The sequence below is a fragment of the Molothrus aeneus genome, chromosome 10 (assembly GCF_037042795.1).
Source record: "Molothrus aeneus isolate 106 chromosome 10, BPBGC_Maene_1.0, whole genome shotgun sequence".
NCBI lineage: Eukaryota > Metazoa > Chordata > Aves > Passeriformes > Icteridae > Molothrus > Molothrus aeneus.
In genome coordinates, this window is record NC_089655.1 from 19,967,500 (window position 1) to 19,994,160 (window position 26,661).

The following is a 26,661-nucleotide window of genomic DNA, read 5'->3' on the forward strand; positions in this document are numbered from 1 at the left end:
GTTAATGTGGACACTAATTAGTTATATAAAAAATATTTGAATTAAATATGTCAAGGTCTCAGAACTGTTTGAGTTCCTCTTTGCTTAATTAATCCAAATATTTAAATTCGCTTCTTCGTGTAATTTGGTGTTTCAACCAGAATCCCACAGACAGGCATATAAAATTATTATTTGCAGTCTGCTTATGAAGCTCCCTTTTGAAACCTGCAACTAATGTGAAGATATAATCCCTTTATACAAAACATTCTTTAAGAAACATGGTCTCTGTTAATTAGCCAAGCACTTATTCTATTCTCTGATTGCCAGACCTCACATAGCAGACAAGTTATTAGGTTTCCTGATTCTTCTTTTCATTGTTGATGTTAGAAAATCCTTAAAAATATCATTTCAGCTAAAACTTCTTTCCTAATTTTCCCAGAAATTAAGGGGAAAAAGATATTGTGAAAGCTGCAGTGATTAGTAATTGTCCAATATTTTATTTTATTTAAAAAAAAACAAGAGAGAAAGCAAAAACTGCTGTGTGCATTGGCCCATCTTAGTTTGCTATTTTCCCACAGTTCTCTTTAAATTATGTTCCTTGCAGCATCCACAGAGTGCTCTGCACTTAGTGTGATTATTACTTGTGTTCTCTTTCACAGGATGAACTACAGTTTTTTTTTTTTTTTTCATTGTTATCCCCAGGATCCTAGCATTTATACTCTGTAGGCTTTTCTAACATAAATTAATTTTCCCTAGGAATACATTCTCCCTCTCTTTCACACACAACTTTAGCACTACAGTGAGCACTGAACAAAACCCAAAAAATTGTGAGATTTCAGTCTTCCTTACCTGTAAACAGTGTTACAACCCTGTTTAGCAGTAGAAGGAAAAATAATGACTGACAGTTCCTTTTGTTGTGGGCTAAAAATGGACTTGAATTATGAGTTCTACCATTGAATCCATAGGCACAGTTCAAGATCTTCCATGTATTCACAAATTATGGAAAACTTCTATCCAACTAAACAAGACAGACTAATCTAGCTTTTAATTTTAAAATGGACTGATATCATTAATTCTAAATCATTCTTTTCTGTTCTAACCTATATTCAGAGCTCACAAAAATTAAAATGATCCTCTTCTCTCATTAGAACTTTTAAGCTCTGCAACTCGCACCTGGTAGCAAGAATCTCATGTGAACAGACTCACAATTTCTTCAAGATGAGATGAGCTCCAAAAAGTCACATCTCAGCCCATTTGCAGTGTCATAACTTACAGGTAATCTGTAATTACATTGTCTTCCTGGCAAGTGCTGGAAGTAATATCAATATTCTTTATAAGCAGATCAGTCTTCCAGAGAAAATCTCCTGGACACATGGCAAACTGTGAGTGCCCATGGGAACACACCAGGATCTGTGCTTGGCTGCTCCATCACTGTCAGTAATTTGATATGAATTCAGAAATCTAGCCAGCATTTGGAAGCAATAACTCCTATAAATCTTTTTAATGCCACAAACTGTATGACAGTTAGTTTAATTACAAATACTAATATCCTACAGAAAGGAAAGCCATACAGATAAAATGCTCACATGCATTTTATCCTTTACTTTTTAAATGGGGCTTTAGGATAAACATGAAGAAGGGATGCACTCTCAAAATTAAAGAATCAGAAGTGAGATGGAAGGTATTTACTGGGATTTAAAAAAAAAAAAAAGAAAAAAAGACATTCCAGTCATGTTTTATTAATTAACAGGTGCAAGGCAAGGCTGCTAAGAGGGGCTCCTTCCATACTGCTGAACAGAACACAACTGCTATTACAAGAATTACAAAATATTATTTAACACCACAGAAATAAACAGAAGTTTGCTTCCTTTTCAAAACAGAGGGCATGAATGTAATGCTCATACTAATATAGCATTTATTAGGATGAAAAAATTGAGTCTTAATAAACTGATAGATAATAAAGAGACTGCTGCAAAGCTCCAGACAATTTAGTTTTCAGATCACTGCCATAGATTGTGTTGTACAGACAAAGAAATAAAATGAGAAAAAAACAAATAGCTCAAGGATAATAATAAACTTACTCCCCTAAATGGCCAATTCTTGTTTTAATGGAGATAGAACTGCCAACACCACTAGGTTAGCAAAAGGCTAGCAACTTTTCAGGGTAGTATTTCTTACAAATACAATAGCTAACACTGATAACAAAATTTGAATTGACATATCCATAACACCTGCAGACTCACATATATAAATAATTTTCCACAAATGGAAGCTTTTTTTCCTCTGAAATGATGTTGCCTCACAGTTTTCATAATACTTACAGAGAATAAATCATAAATAATAAATTCTTTCCATGAGGAAATTACCACTTAGACACTGAACAGGAGAAGTGCTTAAGACATTGCTAAGAAGCAATTTACTGATATCATTTTACTAACTTAGTTGAACAATTGCCAAGCCAGATCAGTCTTAAACTGCATTTAATCCAAGATGCAGCTTTGAGGAGTGTTTTTTACCAAATGCTTCAGAGGCAAGTCAAATAAACATCAGAGTAAGTATTCATTTGGCAAACGTACAGAAAAATACATCTAAAAACATAATTTATGGAAGTGAAATTGAAATCCAGTTTATGCATACCATTTCACACTGGTTTTGTAATTTAGAACGTGCCTTACACCATTTTCCATTCATGTAAAATATTGACAAATTCAGAAAGCTCAGGAGCAGCAGTGGGGTCATTAGTTGAAGGCCTGTGTGCCCTTACAGATGTGGAATGTTCTGACTCCAGATGAGCTGCACAGGCATGGCTGAGCACTGAACCTGACAGACTCACTTCAGACAGAATTTATTATGGTAGGAGCAACACTCTCCCTGTGTGTCATGTTACATCTGGTAAATATACAGGTTTAAATGCAAACTGAGAAACAGTCTGGAAAGACCTGATTAGGATGAGAAAAATGTGCTCTGTGCTGAAGAATAACAAATATGTTACTTTAAAGCTGCCAAAAGGTAAAAAAGCTGTAGGGCATGCAAGTATGCTCAGACCTTGTCTAACAAACAGGTGAAACAAGCTATTCCTTACAACCTCTCAATCTATTATTTTTTAAAATAAAATTTACCCTGTTTACTTTTAAAAAAACCCAAACCAGTCCATGTGTATGTGTGAGGTTAAAATTCTTAAATGAAATAACGACCTATTGCTGTGTAATGTCAACTGATCTTAACCATGTAACCTCATAAACTACAGGTGAAACCAAATATTTTATTTCTAACCTCTGCTGCCAGCTGCTGAAGAGAAGGGGATGCCACGGGCCGTAAGGTTGAGTTGCCTGTGACTGGATTATGGAGGCTGATGTAGGCCACAACATTTCTTTGAAGAATGCTCCTGAGATCCTACAACACAAGCATAAAAATGGTTACTACCCTGCATCATTATAATTAAGGCTGGTTTTGTTCTTTTGGTTGCTTCTAGGGGAAAACTGCACCCTACATTTCCATCCTCTGTGATTCCTCGAGTGTTAGTTAACTACTGCATCTCACAATATGCTCTTGTAAACTTCAAAGGATCTCTCAGTGCTATTTCTGTCTATAGCAGAAGTTATAATTCCATTTCACACATCATCTAAAGAAAATGCAAACAGGTCTGGGAGGAATTAAAAATTACTACACTTGTAAGGCCAAAAATGAAAACATTACACACTGTGAAACAACATGATGGCCTTTTAAACTTATGCCTTACAGAAGACAAACTTCAAAAGCAATCATTATCAACAGTTAAATGGACTCAAACATTCAGAGACAAAACTCAGATTTGAATTGCATAACTTTCCCAGTGTTTTCATTTTATTATTTTTTAGACTATAAAAATAGCATGTACAAACTGTTTCAATTATTATCTCTTTTTTAAAAGGATCCCCTTTGCCTTCTCAGTAATGAGTTCCTCTTTGCATGAAGTGGCTCTTTATATTGAACAGAAGGGGTGTAACGCAATTACATCTGATGCAAAGCTGACTTGAAGTGGAACTAAACAAATTTTGCTTCCAGCCTGGATCTTTTCAATTTGATTTTTTCACCCCCTCTTGTTTCTGAAGAATAATCATGTTGGAAGTATGAAATTTCAATGAGGGCTAGCTGTTTCTTATGCACAGTAAAAAGCAATTAACTCTTTATTTTATCTACTGTTTTAATTCATTGAGCCATTAGAGTTGGAAAAGAGGCCATGAAATTCTCTGCCTAGAAGAGTAGCAACTCCTTTAATTTATGACCTGAAGTCTACTTTAGCCATGTATGATCATCAATACTTTTTGAGGTATTTTCTTTCAACCAGCTGATTCCCATTCTGTTGAAAGTAAGAGCCCAAGGAATTGTCTGTCTGGGACTGTGTCCAACTCCTCAGCACAGACCTGTGAGAAGTGAATCAGCACTAGCCATGGACACACTGCTAGGCTTGTTTAATTCATGTGAACCATAGCATGGTTCTCTTCTTTCTCTCTTGATTCACTTCTCTTTACACTAAGCCAATAGATGAAAAATTATTAAATATTAAACCCTCAAGAAGGTGAAAAAGCTTTCTAAGCTCTTTCTGTGCCTGTGCTGTTTTTTGAGGTTTTCCTCCCTCTGTCAAACCCTGTCAATGCCCTTTCACAAAGCTGTGCAGCACCAGGGAGGGAAAGCAGCTCCCAAGGGTGCTGTACGTGCAACCTCCCCAGCCATGGCAACATCCTGGCACCTCATTAGCCCAGGAATGCCTCAATAGGTGTTTACCCTGGACTGGCTGTGCAGTACATGACTGAACACAGACAGACCTCAGAGGGCAGCTAATGAGCCACAATTCCCACGTGGTAATTTCCCATTTTCAGCAGAAGGAACCCTCCGTGCAGTGAGAGCAGTTTTACCTCAGCCCACTCGTAGGAGCCGACGTTCCCCAGGGCTGTTCCTCCCCACGAGCAGAAGAGCAGGGTCCTGTCAGGCCTCCAGCCCCTCCTCACCTCTGGCATCAGGGCTTGGAGCAGGGCTGTGATCACAGCAGTGCTGCTGGCCCAGCCTTGCCCACCATAGCCCTGCAAACTGCTGTGATGGCTGCCAATGATGATGTATCTGTCTGAAATGAGGAATAAAAAAAACCTGAAAAACAAACTTTTTTTTTCTTCTGGATACTCAGATTAAAAGAATTCCAAACAACCCTAAAAATGAACTGTATTAGTAGTGTGTAATGTCATTGATGCAACAAAATCTGTCAACAAAAAAGTATATGATGACATGCAAGACAATCATACAACAATCATACACAAAACTGTGAGTGCTACTTAAAAATTAACTGGTAGATAAATCCATGTGTACAGCTTCCTAAATTAATCCCCATACCTTTGCCTTCCTTGTTTGCTTAATGCTCTCCTTATAGATCTGATATAGACCATTTTTTATAGACCATCATGCTCAGAGTAGTGTTATGAAAAAACCACAAAATAATAAGCAGGAAATGCTCCTCAATAAACATCAGCATCCAGAAAAAAAAAACAAAACAAAACAAAACAAACCAATCAAAAAAAAACCCAAAAATAACCAACAAAACAAAAGGTGTGGCAGTACAGTGGGAAACAAAGAAAATACACAAAGTATTAGTACTCCCTCACCTGGAAGACTGTGTTCAGTGCTCACCAACCTATCTCAAAAAAGACATGGCAGAAACAGCAGTGGAGCAGCTGGCAAGCAGATTAGAGATGATCAGGACTTAGCCTTATGTGGAAGGAGACATTAAAATACCTGGACTGATATTGGAGAGGAGACATGACAGAGGGATAGAGATAATGAATGATACAGATATGGAAGTCACACCTAGCAGCTGTGTTAATGCTGGAAGAAAACATTTTATAGAATGAAAGGCAAGAACTTTCAGTCTGAAATAAAAAAATATGCCTATGGTTACTCACTGAAAAAAAACAAACCAAGAAACAAACACACTTTTTTTTCCAGAAAAATAAAATTAAATCTTAATCACTCAAAGCATTATATATAACCCTAATACCACTCACAAGGGAGGAAAATCCCCTTATTTTACTCCACAACCAATGATGTGTTATATCCCATTAAATAACACGACTGACTGGTGTGACTGAGGCCTGTCAAGAAGTCCAAGCAGAATTATTCTGAACAAGGTATTAAACTATTAGACCTCCTGTGTGAGATGAATTCACAACCCTCTTTGAAGGATTGTTTACTGGTTTTGCTCTGATATTTTGTAAAGTCTCCATCTGGCCCAGATCTAGACTTTTAAAGGTGGTTTTTTCCCTATTTCAGGATATCAATAGAAAACATGAGAACAGTTATCAGCAGTGAGGAACAGTGGTGCCAGACCCACAGCAACCCCTGAGTGTCATTTTGGTTCCAAAAAGTGGAAAAGTTTTCTTTTTCTTTCTTTAACCAAGTGAACTCATTCACCTGCTGTCAGTTGATCACAATGCAGCAACAGATTGCTGCACATTGCCCACATCTTGTATTTGCTTATAAAATTAAAATATCTACTCAGTATGTTTTGCAGTGACTGCTGCCTGGGAAGAATATTAATAGAACACTTTGATTAAAAAAGCATTCTCTATCAAACTGGAGTTCACCAGCATTGTTTAACAAAATATTTGAACATGTTGTTTGATAAGGAATCAAAAATGCTTTACAAAGAGATGATTTTTAATGTACCCGTAACACAATATTTTCAATCAACTTTAGGGGTGTGTAGGTATGGAAATGAGAATTTCTTTCTAAAAACAGATATGCAAAGTGTCAACCTAGATTTACATAATAATTTAATGTAACAAAATGAAATCTAAATCATATAATTTTGCATCTTGTGTGTTGCACCAGGATATGCTTAATTATAGGTTGCATTGACAATGAAAAAAACATAGGATTTTCAACTCATTAAATAACAGGAATTAGGAACCAAAATGAACGGCCTTACACGCCTCTAGGTCATTAATGGAAGTGCCACTAACACAGGGGGATCAGGCAGGATCAATGCTTGCCTGTGTAATAATTTCTGTTTAGCCTGTGAACCGACCATGTGAGAGGAGAGACACTTTATTAGAATAATACAGGATATTTTGATTGAGAAGGAAGCATCAACTTGCTGCTGGAGATGCCAGCTGAATGAGCAGGAGCAGAACATAACAGCTGGTGCCTCCTTTGAAATTGTTCATCTTTGCACATCTCTCCCTCAGATAGAGGCAGAGCCCTGAAGCAAATGACTGCAGGAAAAGCAGAGGAGAAAGGATGGTCATGCTTGCAGAGGCTGCAGCTGTCCTTTCTCAGAATCACATGGCAAAAATGAAAAGAAGAGAAAGAACTGGAGATAGAGGAAAAAACACCCATCAGATACCCTTGAAGGTGATAAGACAGGATAGTGTTCAGGTTAGTGATGGGCTGGACAACAGGGATTTATCATTAAAAAGAGTTTCTTTATCCTGGCTTTTCTTGTTATACATCCCATCTTCAACCATGTCCAAGAGAGCTATAAAATCAGTGTTGTTACGTTTTTTGGTTTTTAAAATGTTACCAACTATCACATTTCATCTACTCCTAATGATTTTAACATCTTAGTTACACTTCAGATGCTCGTTCTTGCTCCTCAGATCAAATGCCAGCTAACGTCAGCATCACAGAGATGTGCTTGTCTCTATGTGTGTGTTTGGTGGTCTTTAAGCAAAAAGTAATAAATTCTACCCTTGGTGATGCTCTGCAGTCTTTCATTAAGCACTAAAGATAAATTTTGCCTTCTTTCTGCACTTCTGTGAACATAAAGGTGAATATTTCATGTGTATGAAACGAGCAAAACCCCATCAAAATGACAGAGAATCGATGCCATGAAAATATCAAGATTCAAAGCAGTTGAGGAGGAATGACTGTAGTGTCAACCAGGAGGAGCAGAGAAAGAAAAAAAGGTTTAACATTGATTGTGTACAAAATATTACAGAGCATTAGACATTTAACTTGCGCCTTCACTAGAGGACACTTCTTATGGCTCTTGTTGAGCCAGACATCCATGGGACAAGCTGCTCCCATCCAGGCACTGCTACTGACTTCAATTTTTTTATATCTCCTTGGATACCTAAAGTTCAGCACATATTGGCCAACCTCCAAAAAGTAGTTTTGATTAAAAATGTAATAATAAGATGAAAGGTTCTGGTATAGAGGAGATAGAAGACTTGGTAAACAGAAACTGAAGCACACTTTTTATTCTTTTTCTTGCCTCTGTTTCACAAATTCAGAAGATAGAATGTCTAAACATGGCAGTTTCTGCCTTTCCAACTCCATGACAGCTATTTGCAAAACATTAATAATAGCAGACTGGTAACTTCAAATTCATGAAGGAAATTAAATCCTTCACAGAAACTAAATTCTTTGCTAATTGTTTCCTCTGTTGCTTTAAACAAGCCAAAAGTCTGGTGAGAAGTATACGGTTCTGCATGCACGAAACTGAGTTGTTATTTCACCAACAGGAATAAAATTTCTCCACCTCCTTCATTCCATTACTTAAGATATGAAATGACTGGCCTACCCCCTAAGGGACTGTAAATAAATTTCCATCTTTTCTTCACAACCTAATATAAGAGAATTAATGCAAACATGATGTTTTGATAATCATCTGCACACTAGGAATTGTTTGCACAATTTAAGTAACCAGCAACAGCATTCATTCATGTTGCAGAAAACCTTCACCTTTTAGGTAAATTCACTAACTAAGAAAATAATCTCCAAATGATCTCATGATATCCTGATGATAACATTATTTCTGTACAGCATCAAAGGACAGAGCGAGGTTGTGCTTTATGTCCCAGTTGCATTTAGAGTTCCATTGTTCAACCATCACACATAGAGAACAGTAATTATTATTCATAGCATTGCATAAAACTAGCTTAAGGCATGATTGAGACACAAAATAAGGCTGCAGCAAGTGTTAAAACCATATTAAAATTAAAACCATTAAACAGCTGCTTGTACAAACTACTGATATTCTCTGTGCTCCATGTGCAACACCTGCTGCTCGTGTAAAAATATGCTTTTTGTAACTACAATATCCCCTTCAGCTCATCCTCTGTTTAACCCTCATATTCTGTCTTGTCACAAATCACAAAATGAATACAAAAAAAGTTTTCTTCTCTCCTCTATATTAATGATTTATCTGGCAAAATAGGATCCTGATCCCAGCTATGACTCCCACCCATTGTGAAACAAATAATACAAATGGCAAAGGGATACCTACCAGGAAATACAGCTCCTTTTAGATATCCAATGACATTAGAAATTGTCTTGTAAGTTGTGACAGACTGAATGTTCAGACTGATTGTTTTTTTGCCTGTTAAAAGATGAAAAAAAAAGAAAATGTTGAACTTATTTACCCAGCCCAGAAATGTATGGGCTGAAGACATAAATTCCACATACATTAAAAAAAGAATTTAAAAAGAGGTTTAAAAAAAACTGAATAAGAACCACAGATTAAAACACAAAATATGGCATTATTTTCTTAGACCTATTTTAGCAGCATGATTCAAAGATGGAATCTCAAAAGATATCTCTACTCTTTGAGTTAAAAGATCATTGAATTCACTCAACAAATGCTGCCAGAATACAACAGAAAAAGAAAATTTATAAGAGTAGGATTTACATAACTCTGTGATAACAAAATATGCCTTAAACTTCATAGGTTTTTCTCACATAATCCTTCACCTAGGTCAATCTATCAATAACATTCACGAAATTATACCTGGTTTATATTATATTTTCTTCTGGAGAAAAGCCCCTGTGTTAAATCAGATGGGAGCAGTCAGAGCTCCCCACAGCTTTGCCAGCACAGCCTTTGGTGATGCTCTTGTGAACATGTGCCAACAGAAGCCAGGGTTTTTGCCAACAGAAGCCAGGGTTTTTGGCCTAGCTGGCATCAGATGAAGAAATGGTGCAAATACAAAGGCAGAACAATTTCAAAAGCTGCTAAAATGTCAGGAACTTGCCAGTACTGCCACGCCATTTGAGACTGTAGCACAGAATAAAGCCAGAGTAGAGCAAATATCTGAGTTTAAATAGATTAAAAGAAGGTGGGACACGGTAACCACAGGAGTTCCTGCAGTTTGTGACAGCAGAAACCAACCAACCAACCATGGGGAGCTGCTGACACCTTCCAAGTATGAAAACAGAATGTGCTAACATCCAGCTCATCTGAAAAGTCTACAACTTCTATCCAAGAGAAATGAAAATGTCTTAAACTGCTGGAACTGAAAAAGCAGCAGCAGTGTGCCAATGAGCAGTGGCTGAGCCCAGACCCGCAGGGGGATTCTCCTCCACCCATGAATGCTCCACCCCTGTGGCAGAACGGTGCCTGAAGCATCTCTGGGACACAATTCCTCCCATGTCCATATCCCAACTGCCACAGACCACAGTTAAAATACTCCACAGATCATTTTGCTCTCTATGTCCTGGCCATTATCCTCCCATGGACCTATTTCTAACAGATTCTTCCCAGGCTTTGTTTCCTGAGGTGCACAGAATATGCGAGTGGGGCGTTTCCTGCAACATGTGAAACAGAAACAACACATGGTTACTGCTCTTCAGGGTTCATTTGCTGGTTCATACAGTAAATTTGCTTAAAAATGTTCTTAAAATAAAATACAATATATTTTAATTCACTTGCCTTCATTGGTATTTTTAAAAAAAGCAAGTGAACTGCTAGTGTTTGTTTAAAAAATGAATTAAGAACAGTTATTGTATTTTTTATTCAGAAAAAAATCTCTTCAGTTATCAGCACATGTGTCTTCTCTATGACAATTCTGGTTTTGCTTGAACAAACCAGAGTAAATGTAAACCAAGCAGTTAATTAAAAATAACCCTGGCACATGACGTTGCAACAATCAGTCACAGCATGTTAATAATTTTATTTGCCAAGTAATTAACTTTGCTCTTCTGATATAAGTTACTATATTTTTAAAATTTTATTAATGCCATGTAAATGAATTGTTTGTTCAATAAAACCACAGATATTATTTTAGAATTTTTAAAAAATAATTTAAAAAATAGTCCAAAGGATTCCCAAAGGGTCTTTTAAAACAAGTGAAAACAGCTCAAGCCATCTATGTTAAATAAGCAGCTTAAATTTAACTTTAATTATGCAAGTTACTTCTTGCTGCTCTTTCTCACCTACAACCCTTCTAGAGCCAATTTACTCTTCTTAAAAAAAAAGATATTTTAAAGTCAAAACTGATTTCCTTTCCTCTTCCTACAACACTTTAGATGTTTGCTCCTTTAGGCCCCTTCTCAGACAAAAAGACGATAAATCCTTTTGAAGACAACTGACTTCACTGTTTTTCCTTAATCAACATCAGCTATCCAGTCTCTAACTGACAATAAAGACACAGAAAATTAACTTCTGGCAATACCCACATTCTCAAATCAGATACTCGAGTTAATAGTCATGTTACACAGTAGTCAGCTTAGAGTGACTTGGGCTTAAAGGCTTAGAGCACCAGATGAAAAGGCTGAAACTGCTCTTTGGAGTATACAGCAGAAACAAAATTTAATCCCCTCTAAATAGTTCTGACAACAAACCCCTTGTCCTAACACTGTATTTTAAGGATCTTGACAACTCTTTTTTTTTTTTTTTTTCCTATATTCCCTGGGAAGCTATGAGGAGACTTTACCTTAACATTATTCAGGATACGCTGTCTTTATGTAAGCTAAAAGCTACTTCTGGGATAGAAGAACACAAACATATTTACTGTTACTTTTTTAAAATTTATTTCTTTCCTGACCTGGAACTTTTAAATTGTCTCATACCAAATGACTACCTTCTCCTCTGACATTTACATAGCCATGGATTTCTAAAAAATAACTATTTTTCCTCTCATTTCATAGACAATTTTAGTACTTCAGATGTGAAAAACCTATCTGCAGTAGTTATGTTAAAAGAACGTAAGTTAGGCTTGTTTCATTTTTTAATTTTTTTGCTTTTAACTTTATCCCAAGCTCATGCATAGAGTATAAGCTTGAGTCTCATTTTCAAACATGTTGGTTAAATTCTTGAATCCTGATCATGCTAAACACCTATCATCAGACAGTTTTCTGAGCATTTAAGTACTGGATTTTAAAAAGCATCTTTAGGAATTCAGGTTTGAAAACTGAACTCATTTGACAAGATTTTTGCTAATCACTGAAAAAATTCTTTTACGTGCACACTTAACTGAAGTATAGAAAAATCAAATATTAACTGAATTTAAGGATTTCAACAGAATAACTCCTGGATCATAAAACCCAAAGCTATTTCAGTAGACTGCTGAAATAAAGTACATTAAATAACTTCCAAGTAATTCAGTAAGGCAATTTTTGAGATAGTTCCTGTTGAAATCAACACCTGAATAAATGTGAATCTGTCTGAAATCACAAATTAACTAGAGATTTCAAACATCATCAGACACTCATGCTCACATGACTTGGGGGACACTAACTGAGCTGAAGTAATCAGCATAAAACTGCACTTGACAGATCACCATGTCAATTTGAGTGCAAAACCTTATTTACTATGTATTTTATCTCAGTTTTCATGTTCAAACACAGAACCTTAAGTGAAGAAATATAATCATCACACACATTTATGTAACAGCAGCACTTAAAAAAAACACTACATGCAACATGGCATACATAGAAAAGTGAATAAACATAAAATAGTATATACTTAATAATGTATATTATCTCAGAAAAATATGGTGTGATACTATAAAATTACATATGCAAAAATCAATACTGAATCTATGCAAGGTGCAGTATTGTTGAGGTATAAAACTATTTGTACAGGAGTATGTCAGAACTCCTAGCCAGATGTCCTTGTAATGAAAAGCCTTCACTTTTTTTGTGTATAAATAATACATCATCTAAATCTGATATCTCTAATATTTTTCCTTAATAGATCTCTATTTGATTAATCAACTATGTTACCTACTGACAACATATTCTCCTTTTTGAACAAATATTCATAGATCTTGAGTCTCCAAGTCTAATCTTAGTATGAAGAGCTTAATGAATAAACTCCTTGGTATTTGATCATCATCTTTTTTGACCTACAAGGAGGAATCCAGAAATAAAACTCTTCAGATGAAGAGTTTTTGAAATAAGAAATGCCTAGAATAAAGTCCTTTAAGGAGGCTCTAAACTAGGATGGCCTAATGTGATACAGAATAAATGTGTCACAGTCAACATCAAAGAGAGATGAAAATGCTTCTGATGGTAAAGTTGAATTTCATAACCTCACACTACTTTCATTCTTTACCTGCTTTATAGCAATCAAAAGCAAAGCATCACACAGGAAAACACTGGTGCAGGACAGAATTCTGAAAACAGATCTTGGTCACTTACAATTCTGGTAGAAAAACTCTCTAGGCTTCAGCTGGGAGTTAGAGGGAAGATATATAAAAAATGCTTCACACTGTTCATGCTTAATTCTTCTCATGAACTTCTGTTTAAAAAAGGAATGGAATTTAAAGTGATCATGAAAAGAAAATCTGAGAGTATTGGTATAAATGTCTGTAAGTTTTCATATAGATCAGAGCTCCCAATTTAACTTCTTCCTCTTTCAAATGCCAGTAAGAGACATCTGCAGAACTTTGTTATATTTCTACTGTTATGTACAATGACTCCAGATGTGGTAGATACAGTAACATGCACTGCCACACAATCTGCTGGCATCTCTCTCTATTTGCACCCTTGGATTCATGTTTAGCATAGTCCAAATACCCAGAAATCATGGTATTGTTTGCATATTGATAACAGAGTGTGAGATGGCCCAGCCAGAGTTTATTAAATATGGGAGTCTTTATTTTCTCTGACAGGTAGCAAACTACCAAGGAGAAACACATATAATATTATCACAAGGCTGTAGTTTAACAGGAGGAGATATTCACTTTATTACTCCATGCCCTTCCTCTGACTGAAAAGAAGACAGGCTTGATTTGCACTACTGCAGCACTTGGCAGAGAATTTTATTTATCTTGGATGAGAATCGTATAATATGGAAAGTAACAGACTCTTCCAATTATTTCTTTTGTATAATTAATGATTCAAATTTCACATGATCAGAGTTGACTATAAACTCAGTATAATGAACATCTGACACGTGGAACTACATAAAATAGATGTTCAAAGTCTCATAAAAATTCATTGTGTTGCGCTGCAAACCTTTCTAGTACCAGTCAGTTCTGGTTATCTGCTCCACTCACCCATTTTGTCAGAGGTTTTGTCAGATTTGTTTGCAGCCTACAACAGAGCTCTGCACTGCAGTCACTGTGATGATTCACTATTGATCAGTGACTGTATTTTGTAGACTAAAAAAAGGTTACAAAAGATCAAAAGATTCTACCTAGAAAAGCATTTTGATCTGAGTAATTTTACTGTCTGCAGCAGAATGCTGGGAGTCTTTGTGTACCCAGCCCGATTATTCACACAGTGTTTGATATCATTCAAGTTACTTAAACTATTCATGCCTTGCCTTTATAATTTTAGAAGTTAAAGTATAAAAAAATTACACCTATTGCCCAGGAAAAGGCATTAGCAGGTGGTAAGAAGTGGGGTGTTTAAGTGAGATCACTTGCATTTACACTTCCTGCCAATTCAGCTGCCATACCCGGTCACACCAAGTGACCATCCAGTCCTTATCTCCAAGAGTGACAGCAACATAAATGTGGAGAAGAATGGAAAAATAGGATGAGCCACAGAGCAGGAGGATGCCCCAGACACCTGGAGACTGATCACTACTGAAATCCTGGATCTTTCTCACCTTCTCTCTTCTCAGACATTAATCAGGTTGAGTATGAAAACTGACACTTAAAACCAAAGGGGAAAATTACACACATAACACTGTGATGTGTTTAAATAGCAGGTTTCCAGGATTTCCATTCAAACTAAAGTATATGGTCATTAGTGTCAAAAAACCACTTTGTATATTAATTGCCATTAGATAGATTTACATTAAATGCTCAAGAGTTTAATTGAAAAAGGGTAATTTGTACATTAGGGCAATCTCCCAAATAGTGGGAAACTTAACAGCAACAAAGGCAGTTCACTGTACACAGCAAGACTTCCCTCATTTATGTTTATAGGAGTGCTTTAGTTTTACAACAACAACCTTCACAATGTTCTAGCAAATATCCTAGTGAGATTTTGTAAAAAAAAAAAAAAAAAAGGAAGCTTCAAAAGTTTACAGTTTCTCTATGGAAGTTCACTCTGAAATTCCTTCTAATTGCCTATCTTTGGGAAAAAGTTCATGGGAGCACAGAATTTCAGATTAATGAGGATTAACAATAATGTACCATACCAAACAAAAAGCAAATCTAATTACTGACTTCATCTAACACCAAATTAACAGCTGACTTCAATTCCCACTATTTGCTTTTAGGTCCTGAGCACTCAATCTGTGAGGGATGTTTGCCTCTATCCTCCCACTCCCTCTGTCACATTTTGTCTCTTGAAAACTGCAAGGCTAAGGGAAAAAAAGCAGCAATGTGAGAAAACTATATATAAATGTTTAATCATTACTGATGAATCTGCTGTTCAGCTTTTTGAAACATAATGATGAGAGAATGATGATCATTTTATCCTAACAAATTCAAGGCAACCAATCATCTGAATTGCTCATTCACCTCTTTTGACAGATAACTGATGAGTCCCACGTCAGAAGTGAAATCTCTCTCTTAAGCTTCTTCAAATCAACAGGAAGACTGCAAATTCAACCTTTGCTCTTCTCTAATGCATTGCTGTCCTCAGCATTATCTCTTTAGCTATTACTAGTATTAAATAGTTCTACACCATTTCTTATCATGAGACCAGGCTTTTATCTCCTCCATTAAGGCTGCTGCTGAACAACAGCACACTCTGTGCTCCAGAACATCAACAGCTTCACCATTAATTCAAGGAAAAAATATATCATAACACATTACAGAATTATACAAGGCTTCTTCTCAGTCCCTATTTTCTCAATAAATTAAGACTTTTTTAAAAAATCCCCCATGGATTACTGTGGTTCAGAAGCTTTACATGAAATCACAGACAAGCAGTTGTGTTCACCCAGAGGAAACCAGACACGGACTGGCTCTCACTAGGCTGCTGGCTTGGAATATTCTTTCTTTCCAGAAATTCTCCTCTCACAGAATTCCTGTCTTCTCAGGGAAATAAAACAGACATGCCACACCTGTCACAGAAAAAGTAGAATAAGCTGCCCTTTAGGGTGATTCTGCCCTGCAGCCTCCAGACAAAGCTTTTTGAGAAACAGACGTTGTGCAGCCTTTTATCTTTCTAAAATGAGTGTCATTTTCCAGCCCAAATCCAGGCTTTGCTCCAGGCACTTCAGCTGTTGGAAAATCCTTCAATACTAACAAGCTTCATGCAGCCTACCTGGAATGGTTAAGCCCTTGTTCCTTCCAAAATGGCCTTTTTTGCCTTTTCTACTGGTTGTGAGGACAATAATTTTTAAAATTAAAAGTTCATTATTAAAAAATCCAGTCAGCCATGTGTGGAGAACAATTGTCCTGCCTAACCACAACAGCTTAAGCAATGAAACATGAGGTCTTCTGCTTTCTTTTTTGGTATGTATAACTACAAATGCTAATACAAGTCATAAAATTAATCAACCTTTTTTATGACTTGTTGTATTGCCCTCCTATTCCACAATAACTTTCCAAAAGCAATAAACAAGGGATACAGCACATGGTACTACATTGGTTGCCCTTAAAATTTGTTTTTACTGTTATCATCACTGTGTGTAGCACAGGATACAGTGGCTAAATTAATTTGCCTCCTCCTTTCCAAGACCACAGTTTCAAATCAATTCATTTAAATGGGGCTTATAATGAAATCATTTTTTTTATGGTGAAAGATGGAGAGCTAAAAAACAAAACTGAAGACTTTTTACTGAAGAATTACTGTTTAAACATTCACCTCACCTAGAATGTTCTCTGGAAGATGTTCTTCTGGTGAAACACTGTGCTGGAACACTGCAGTCTTACTTTTTTTCCCCTTCCTATATCAGCAATAAGTTTTTTCAAGCAATAATCTGTTTGACTTTGCTAATGGCATTATTTCTGTGAAGATACTATGAATGCATTCATCTGGCTCTATTCAAGGTATTTTGTTCTTATCATGATGCATGTTTTCCTGGTGAAAATTGGGAGAAAAAGCTGCCTGAGGGTTCAGCTAACAATACACTGTTTGCTCTATGGCATGTACAAATTAAGGAACATATTTAGAATTTAAGTGTTATTATTCCAGAAACAGAAAAATAACCCAGAGAATACTATAGCTACTGATGTCTTAATGTTAAAATCATATTATTAGGAGTACAATAAGGCCTAACAAACCAAGCTGCAGCACTAACAAACCTCCCTAGAGATGGCATCCACACAGAGGAGGTTCTAAGTCAATATTAAGAATTAGTGCTCAATGCCTTCTATTATTTTTTTAAAACCACAACTTCCATCTATCAGATTTTAGGAGCATAATCTTTAGACTGTTCATAGCCTCTTCTAGAAAGCATCTAAGCAAACCACACCCATAATCAGCTAAACCTTAATGGTATAGTTAATGGTATATAGGATTTGGAGTCTGAGAGGAACATCCCGAAGGTGAAGTGGATTTGAAAAGCATTACCTGCAGCTGGCAGGTGCAGGGGTGTACACCTGTCTCTTTGGGCAGTGTCCTCAGGTAGGGAAACAAGTTTTCTGGCAAGCAGTGCAGAAATTGGTTGTACCAAGAGCGTTGTGAGGTTCAGTCGATTCTGCCTGTAGCTTCCATCTAAAATGACAGAAAGGGAAGAGCAATTTAGTAAATGAAAATTGGATTTTTCTCCTTCAGAAAATGAACACAAAAATGCAAATCTCTCCCACACAAATTAAAACAACTGATTTAGATAAGCAGCTGTTGTTTTGTGCTTATAATACTGAAAAAAAAAATTAAAAAGCTTCTTCAAGAACAGGTACTACAAAATTACATGTACATATTATGGTATCTGGGCAATAATTTCACAAGAAAGAAACTGTTAAATGAGTCTGAGCAGATATTAGACTGTGAATTAAACAAAAGAAATTAAATTGGTCTGTAGTTAAAGGACTCACTGAAATATGGAAGTACTGGTCAGCAATAAATTTCAAATTCAAGTAAAAACTGAACAAGTGAAGGAGGTCTGGAATAAGAAGGTACTAAACAGACACATTGAGTGGAGAAAGGTATGGATCAGAAAACATCAGAATACTTCATTACAGATGAAACATCTTAAACAGACATAGCATAAACCTCTCAATATCAGCAGTTTCATGCAAAGTATTAAAATCTCCCTTTTACTGAAAAAAAAGTGAGTTTGCATACACATGCCTGTCTAACACTTGATCATGGAAAGGTTTCTGATGAGATAATGAGATATTTTGGGAGACACACTGACAGAACTGCGGGGGAAAATAAAAAACAACCCAACTTTGCACGCACAAATGCTCTGAAACACTTCAGGAAAAAACAGCTGTTTTCTCTTATTTCAGATGTCTATGGGGATCATCTCTTCCCATGGAAAGCAGGAACTCTTCTGGCAGATGAAAAGCCCATACAGAAAAGGAGGGGAGGTTGACAGCCTGGGCAGGACACAGCTCTGACACAACCTGCAACAGCCTCACCATGTCCCTGCCCCTGCTGAATCGTGTCCAAACCTTCAACCAGAGATTCCGAATACAAGGCCTCTCCCCAAGACCTCTGTGAAACAAACACTGCATTTCCTGTCAACGTCGAGTTCTTTACTACCCAAAAGCATCCTTTACATTCTGTGTGCCTGCAGGCACAGGGGGAGGAGGCTCTCAGCAATCAGCAGCAGATTCCAAGTAAATTTCTATTAAACTACTACTGAAACACAGTATAAAGAAAAGAAATCTAGACACAACCACTTTTTTTTTTTTTTTTTTTTTTTTGTTCTAGAAACTCATGAAACTTTTTATAGTACACCTATAATCCTCATGAAAAAATTGACCAAAGCTGTATCATTTCATTACGGAAAAACAAATGGTATTGTTCACCTTTAATACTCAATGGCAAGGTGATCAGTGCTCAGTTTGAAAGAATCAGACAAATTTTTAGGTGGAAAGGTAAAGCTGGTTCAAAATATAATTAAAAAAAACCCCAAAAAACAAAACCTTTGTCTCATCAAACTTGGTCTGGGTTCAAAATCTCTTAAAGTTGTCACATCAGTGAAGTGACAGCAAAATCAGTTTGGTCAAGCTTTGAGAGTCTGTTTCTGCACTCAAAAAGAATCCCACAAAGTCCATCAGAGATGTGCAATTGAGACGTTATTTTCTTTCCAGTGTTTGTCAATCTTCAGCCTGTATTACAGGGGCAATGAAGCTCAAAACATTTCAGATGAGAAAAATCTCTCCTTTCTCCAGTTACAACTTGAGCTTCACACCTGAATAAGCTGTGAAAGATACACTTTCAAGAACAACTTACAGGAGAAACCCCTCCATATTTAAAAATTAATCATTTCATGATAGAAGATGGAGTTTGAAGTATGGGAGAAAAAGAAAAAAGAATCTATATAAAAAGGCTGATTTAAATTATCTGGGCAGATTTATCTGGAAGAAAAACTTTCTAATAGGAGGAATTCATAAAGACTTGCCTAGGCAGGTGATAAAATGTCTTAAACTGAAATGTTTTTAGAGAAAAGTGTGAGCAAACATCTGTCAGGAATCTGTCAGGAGTGATGCAGATATGGCTGATGCCCTCCCTGAGGGAAGGTGCTACATTAGATGACCTCCTGACATCTTTGCCAGACCTAAATTCTATAAAATTCTCTAGTAACTAAACTTGATGAACTCCTAACAGAGAAAAAAACACTACTGGAATTAATACTAAAAAATGCTTTAAAAAAAAATTTAAAAAAAAAACAAAACAAAGTTCCCTTCTCTCTTCCAGGCATTTAATTGCCACTTGTTAAGGAGGCTGAGGAAAGCACTGTGCATCATGACCAGATTTCAAAAGTGAACCATCCAAAACCAATCTCTCCAGGGCACATTTAAAAACCTGGAGATTTCCAGGGCTGCTACTTAAAGCCTAATCATTCAGGTTTAAAATACTCATGGGCTTGGTGCTGTAGTGAGAGTGAAACAGAGCAGTGTAACTTCAGAAAGAAACCAACACACTGCAAGAACTTGGGGATTCTTGCTGGCACTTTCTCTGCTGGAAGCCAAACCCTTCAGAGCACAGAGAACTTTCAGATTCTGTGGGAACAACAAATGCTTGAAGGATAATTTAAATTTGCCATTTTGCTTCTAATGAAATTTAGTTTTATAACATGAAACTCTTCCAAGAAGCAGAATTCCTTCTTCTCTGCAAGTCTAACAATGTAACTGAGCCAGGCCTAGAACCACTATTAATACCAGAAAGTCCCTGGAGAACTTACTGTAAAGTGAGGAGGAAAATACATTAATCAATTATTAAGTTAATTTTAGGAGCAAAAAAAAAGAGGCAATCTTTAGAAACATTTTCTGCACAGAAAGCAAGGCCTGAATTTCTACTTCTGCAATGACTCTATTTCGTGTTTTCTTTTTCAATGCAAGCACAAACCTTGAGCACCAGTTTCCACAGTGCTCAGCCTGGGACACTCCCCCAGCCCAGCATTTCACAGTGCTCACTTGACTTACTGGTACTGATAACATGCTCTGGGATTTCTGAATTATTATATTTATATTTAATAAATAACACCAATTTAATAACACCTGTCCACTATACCCTACTCACTTCTGATCAAAAGTACAATTTTATCTTCATGTCAATGACTTTTTGAAGACTGAAAAACCAGAGTTTTAGTCCCAATGTCATACTTCTCTAGCCCAAAAATATTGCTTCATCAACAGCTTCCTCAGTATTATGTGAATAGTCTTTTATTTGCATTTCTCTAAGTTTTGTGTTATATGAATCACATTTCTGTTCATTTTTGTTTAAATTCCAGAATCAAAGAAAGATTGGAAAGAACATTGTATTTCATCAATATGTGTTTATTCAAGGCACCTTCTGCTAGGATCAGATAAAACAAAAAGTTAACAACTAAAACTGTCTAAAAAGCTTACTGACAGAATTCATCAAAATAACTCCTTCTATGACCTAAAACACTATTTTAATGATTTTCCCCCAAAAATACAGAGAGCAAAAAGTAGTGTGAGTGAACACTAAGCAATAATTGTAGGTACCCACGTCTTTGACTTTCTGCTGCATTAATAATACAGCTGTATTAGTTTTGAAATATCTGAAGTGAATGGCTCATTAATTTTTCACCTTAAGCTTAATAGAAATTTGACAAACAGTTTTATGCTGAAAATAGACACTCCAAGCAGGACTTCACAGCTCGTGATGGGAATAAATTAGAGCATAAAAGACAGAATAGTGTGCGTTTGGTCAAATGAGATGGTTTTGTCACAGAGTTCCTGAAGTGAACAGTTAGTGCAATGCATTCCTGTGAAAAAGGCATTCTTACATTTATTCATTCCCAGTGCACATTCTGCACTGTCCTTTGTCAGCACTTGATCTTGTATTAAGCATGACAAACCCAAAGATGTATAAACTACATGTCATAGACATTTATGTTATTTGTGCTTTGAACTCGTACCCAGCTTCCCTCCACCTTTGCTGGTAACATTCAACAGCTGTTAGCTCCCACTGCTTGTCCTGCAGTCAGTCACAATGATCTATTTCTCTGAAAAATCAAGTTATCCAAGGTTTTTCTGGCTTTCATCTAACCAAAGACAGAGGCTGCAAAGATCTGTGCAGCACCTACAACAGGAAGGCTCTGGGTACTGAACTCACACCACCACTGCTCATCACAGTTATTTGATTAAATCTTCATCTACAGCAGCTTGCAATGCTGTCCCCATGTCCATTTTTAAGACAGACTCTTCTAACTCAAAAAACCAACCTTCAATTAAGCCTACACATCCCATTTAACCTCTGCTAGACCCACCTGCTACACCACACAAAGTCACTGACATATTTTTTGCCTTCCTAAATTTTATCATTGAAAAAAGAAACTCATTTTAGCTGTTATTTCTTGCTGAAAGTGGACACAGTCAGAATATTGACCCAGAAAAACTGGTGCTGTTCTGCAAGCAGTTATGAACAGGAAATTCTGGGAAAGCATTCCCCAACTGCTCACCAAAGTCACATAAAGGTTTTCCTGCATATTAAGTCAGAGACCTGTTCCTCTAACAAAAGCTGCGCTGAACACTCCAAAGTGTTTAAAATGGAAGTAAGAATGGATTTTATTAATGCCAAGGAGAAGACCATAACTTCAGACTTTTAAATATCGGCAAGGAAAAGCAAAAAAAAAAACCAAAAAAACCAAAAAAACCCCAAAAAACAAACCTGGCAGAGAAAAAAGTTACTCAAGAGGAGCAGAATCTGGAGCAGGAGCCATCAGAGTAGAACTGGTAACAAGCAGTTTCCTGCTATGTCTTTATTCACCTCTCTATGAATTATCCACTAGAATTGCAACTGGAACATATGCCAGTTTTGAAGCGCTTTGCTTCACTAACCACTGATAGAAATATGGAGGAAGAGAAAAACATTTGCTTCTGTTCTGTAAAAAAACAAACAAAACAAAACAAAACAAAACAAAAAAAAACACCTTGGAAATTCTGCAACCAGAGATTTTAACGACAGCCAGAAGATTTCAAAGCAGCTTTACAGGCAATGGAGCGTGAGATGATGAATCACAGCAGCATGGTGCGGCAGCTTGCATTTCAGGATGCACGGCCACAAATGGACAGGGGATGCTCAGAACTAGGTAGTGATTGGAGATATGGGTGAGGAGGATGGCTGTGCCTGGGAAAGGTTTATGCCCATTTACAGAAAACACAGAATGTAAAGGCAGTGAGCATCACCTCGAAGAGAAACAAGCTACTGAGAGTTCTCAGAAAGGATCTAAAATACCTTTTTCAATTTGGTCTTAGCATCGCTAATAGTTAAAAAGAATTCTTTAAAAACACCTTTTTAAAATAATCACATTCTCATGACTTTAGGAGTTAACAAAAGGTTTAAAAGAAAACTGAAGATACCATACCACCTGTGATAAACTCCCCAAATAATAATAATAATACATCACTGAAACATAGAGAAAACCATAACCCTACAGAAATACTGGTTTGCTTACAGAGTATATTCATTATATTCTGTCTACATAACATTTTGTGAACAGAGTGGATGCAAATCTGTGTATGTATTACTCAAGACTGTCTCTTTAAACAGATTTCTGCTGTCCTTAAAAATAAACCTAAATATTCTATAGCTAATACAGAAAAAACCCAAACCCTCCAGAACTTGCTGTCATCTTTTTCCCTCCCTCACAAGGAAATGTGCTTAACCACCATGAAAGACAAAAAAAACATCACTCCCCTCTCTCCCACTGCAAATCACTCGTCTTAATGCCTACTTAATGTACTTTAAAAATACTGTCACTCTTGTTTCTTTTTAAGATACACAGAATAAAAAGCAACACATGTATTGTGTAAAAGCAAAACTGCTTTGACACACTGATGCAAAACCATCTCACTAATTTCCCTGCTCCTTTCTGAGAATATTTAATAAAATGGCAAGAATAAAAAGAAAACCACTTTTCCCAGTGCTCTCACCATTTTGAATCCCCCTTTCCACTTAGCTCGTTGTAGAGGCTGATAATTAAAATGACAGAGAAGTGGCCAAAATAGAGCAACATTATGTAACATTTCCACACCAACTGACATGAAGTAAATTTTTTCCTTTTTAAGTATCCTACAATTGTGTAACTACTAAGTCATAAAAAGGAAAGAGCATTTCTTCCACATATTTCAAATAGCTAAAGCATGTTTTTATGTTCTAGTAAGAATGGAATGTAACAGGAGAGAAAGGACAAGATAATTCTCAGGTTTTCCTGTGTTAGCAAATGCCTGTCTCACTACTGAAGTGAAAGAAACTCTCCACCAACAGATAGCAGGTTTGGCCATATGACAAAAAACCAAAACCAAACAACACTGCCCAACATTTTAAAAGTGGTGGTGGATATTTAAAAGGGTTGACAGAAGTCTTATAGGTTGTAAGACAAAAATAAATATCACTTGGTGCTTTAAAAATAAGCTTATTTTAAAAAAATCCACTAATCATATATTTAAGTTTCTGCACAACTTATTGTTTGCCATCCATAGTGAATTCAAACCAGCATATTCAGTACTTTAGTATTTAATTTTGGATTCTATCCTTGATAGCAGAATATCTGCTTAGCACCTTCTACTGTCATTAAATTCAAGACACAGGTACAACTCACTGTAAGGCAGGCGTGAGGAAATAATCAATGCTGAGAAGATTGGAAACACTCAGAACCATCAGGCATGTAAAAAGCTGACCACAAACTGCTGGAACCGTTCTATCCAAATCCTAATTTGGAAAATAATTTGGTATCTTTTACTTTCCTAAAATATGCAGAGGTATTAATCCAATGGAGCTCAGCAGAACTACTTGAAGCTATTGTTCTGATGTTCAGAATAACTGCACAACCCAAATTAATAATTACCAGACACATATTTGGACTTTCTTTTTTTAATATTTATCTTAGGGAATACTACTTCAGGCATCCTATACCTGCAAGCCTGTGTGTGAAATGTACCTGTTGGTTGCTCCCAGAAAATTAGATGTAGGATGTTAAACTGAAGTCTGGAGGGAAGCTCATGTGTGCATGTTTGTGTCTGCAGGAGGGAACACAAATTAAACTGATGAACTAACCTTAGCACAGGTGGATTTTAAAACTGATATATTACAGAATATTTTAAATTCAAGTGGCAAGCACATTATGGAATTTGTTATCAGTTCCATTGGAAAAAAAAAAAATAAAATTCTCTCCCTCCTGATCCAGGCAGCCAAGCAGGAGCATCCTGCAATGGAGTGGGACCATGGAGTCGCAGCAGCCAAGAGGGCACACAGCACCTCCTGCAAGAATTATGTTTTCTGTTAACCACTTCAAGAAATAAGGAACTTCTGGCACACTAACAGGCTGGTCTTGGAGCTTGGTCCTTCATGAACTAAACCTTGGTGATGGCCACCATAGATGGAACAAACAACAAATGTGGAAATGTGACATTGATACAGATTTCCTTTCCTCCAGTAATGATGGAGACTAAATATAGTAAAATAAGGGTCCTACTTTATGCAAAATTGGTGTGCAGCTGCCAGAACACACATCAGGTAACATATACCATCCTTATACTGATTATGAACAAGCATAGATTCCTGTTTACTCACAATAATGAGATTTATTGTTATTAAAAATAATAAAAGCCCTATAGTGCTCTGCAAGGAATGGAATGGAGATAGAAAATCTGCAAGAAAACACCAAAAGTGACAGGTTTAGGAAGACAATTATTTTGTTTACAGCATGTAGTGAACATTGCAATGACTCACAATCACATGCTGTCTGTACATATTTGGAAGACAACATGAAATAAAATTGCATATGTTATCTGTGGTACAGGATGCTTTTCTTAAAGCAATAAACATCTCTGATGCATGCTTCCAGATTTGTTGGTAACCATTGAAAGCCACATTTTGGCTTCAGCACAGTTTAATTGGGCCAGCACAGTTGTTCCAGGAGCCATATTATGAACAAGATCAGCACACAGAAAACCAGTGCTCTTAAATAAATGAGCAGAGTAAGAGGTTAGCTGGGATGAGGATAGGGAAGGCATGGCAGGAATTCCTCCAATTCAACACAAAGCCTTCTGTTCCCAAGCCACAGGTCCAGGGGATATCTGTGTCCTCTAGGACCCTAAGTCATTGCCAGACACAGGATGCCACTCAGATATGCACATCAATTCAAAAGCCTCTTACAGATTTAAAAAACACAATTGAAAAATTTTTATATTATTATTTTTCTCTAGTTTTTAAAAATAATTATAGCATACTTCAAGAAAACCATTTAAGAACAGAAAGCCTCTCATATTCTGGCTGAAAATGATAAATAATTAATATGCATCTGCTGTTTTAGCAGTTTAAAGAAGCTGCATTGCTAATTTTACTTGCATGATATTAATGTCTAAAATTTTGTAAAAGAAGATAAATCTACTAATAATGCATGTCTAGCAATGTTAAATATGTTAATATCATTTAGCTTTGTTTTGGTAGAGCATGCAATTGGAACTGCAGTGATGCTAATTTTCACATTAAATTTTGACTATATGTATCAAAGGCATACAAGAAGTTAAAAAAAATTCTATTTGCTTTTATTTTGTTCTAAAGGGCTTTCACCCAATCAAAAGAAAGACACAGAAGATTCAGTGGTTTTAAAAAGCCAGATTGCAATGGAAGTGTTCCAAGTCCTCAGTTCATCTTTATTAATCTTTCAACACTCAAGATCAGATAAAGTAGATATATGTGGTCATGTACCAGTAATAATTTGATTAAAATTACTGAAGAAAAAGAAATAACCTGGTAAATCAATCTCAAATGACAGTTTCCTGAAATGAAGATACAGGTGTTCTCAAGACCCCCATTAATCCTGCTGATAGTACAGAGAGGAGAAAAAGCTATGCTCAGAAATTCCTACAATTCTGAATCTATGGAAATCCTTGTAACACATCTTGGTTTATTTCTTGGATTACAGAACAGAGACAA

The 26,661-nt window shown here is 36.4% G+C and overlaps 1 protein-coding gene across 1 annotated transcript in view; it reads right to left on the reverse strand.

Moving 5' to 3' along the window:
- Nucleotides 1–26,661, reverse strand: part of NAALADL2 (N-acetylated alpha-linked acidic dipeptidase like 2) — a 214,179-nt gene that overhangs the window by 79,832 nt on the left and 107,686 nt on the right. The window contains exons 6-9 of the mRNA XM_066556250.1: nt 17,650–17,793; nt 9,236–9,328; nt 4,875–5,080; nt 3,253–3,372 (exon numbers count right to left, since the gene is read on the reverse strand). Coding sequence (XP_066412347.1) covers nt 3,253–3,372; nt 4,875–5,080; nt 9,236–9,328; nt 17,650–17,793 — 563 coding nt within the window. The remainder of the gene's footprint in view (nt 1–3,252; nt 3,373–4,874; nt 5,081–9,235; nt 9,329–17,649; nt 17,794–26,661) is intronic.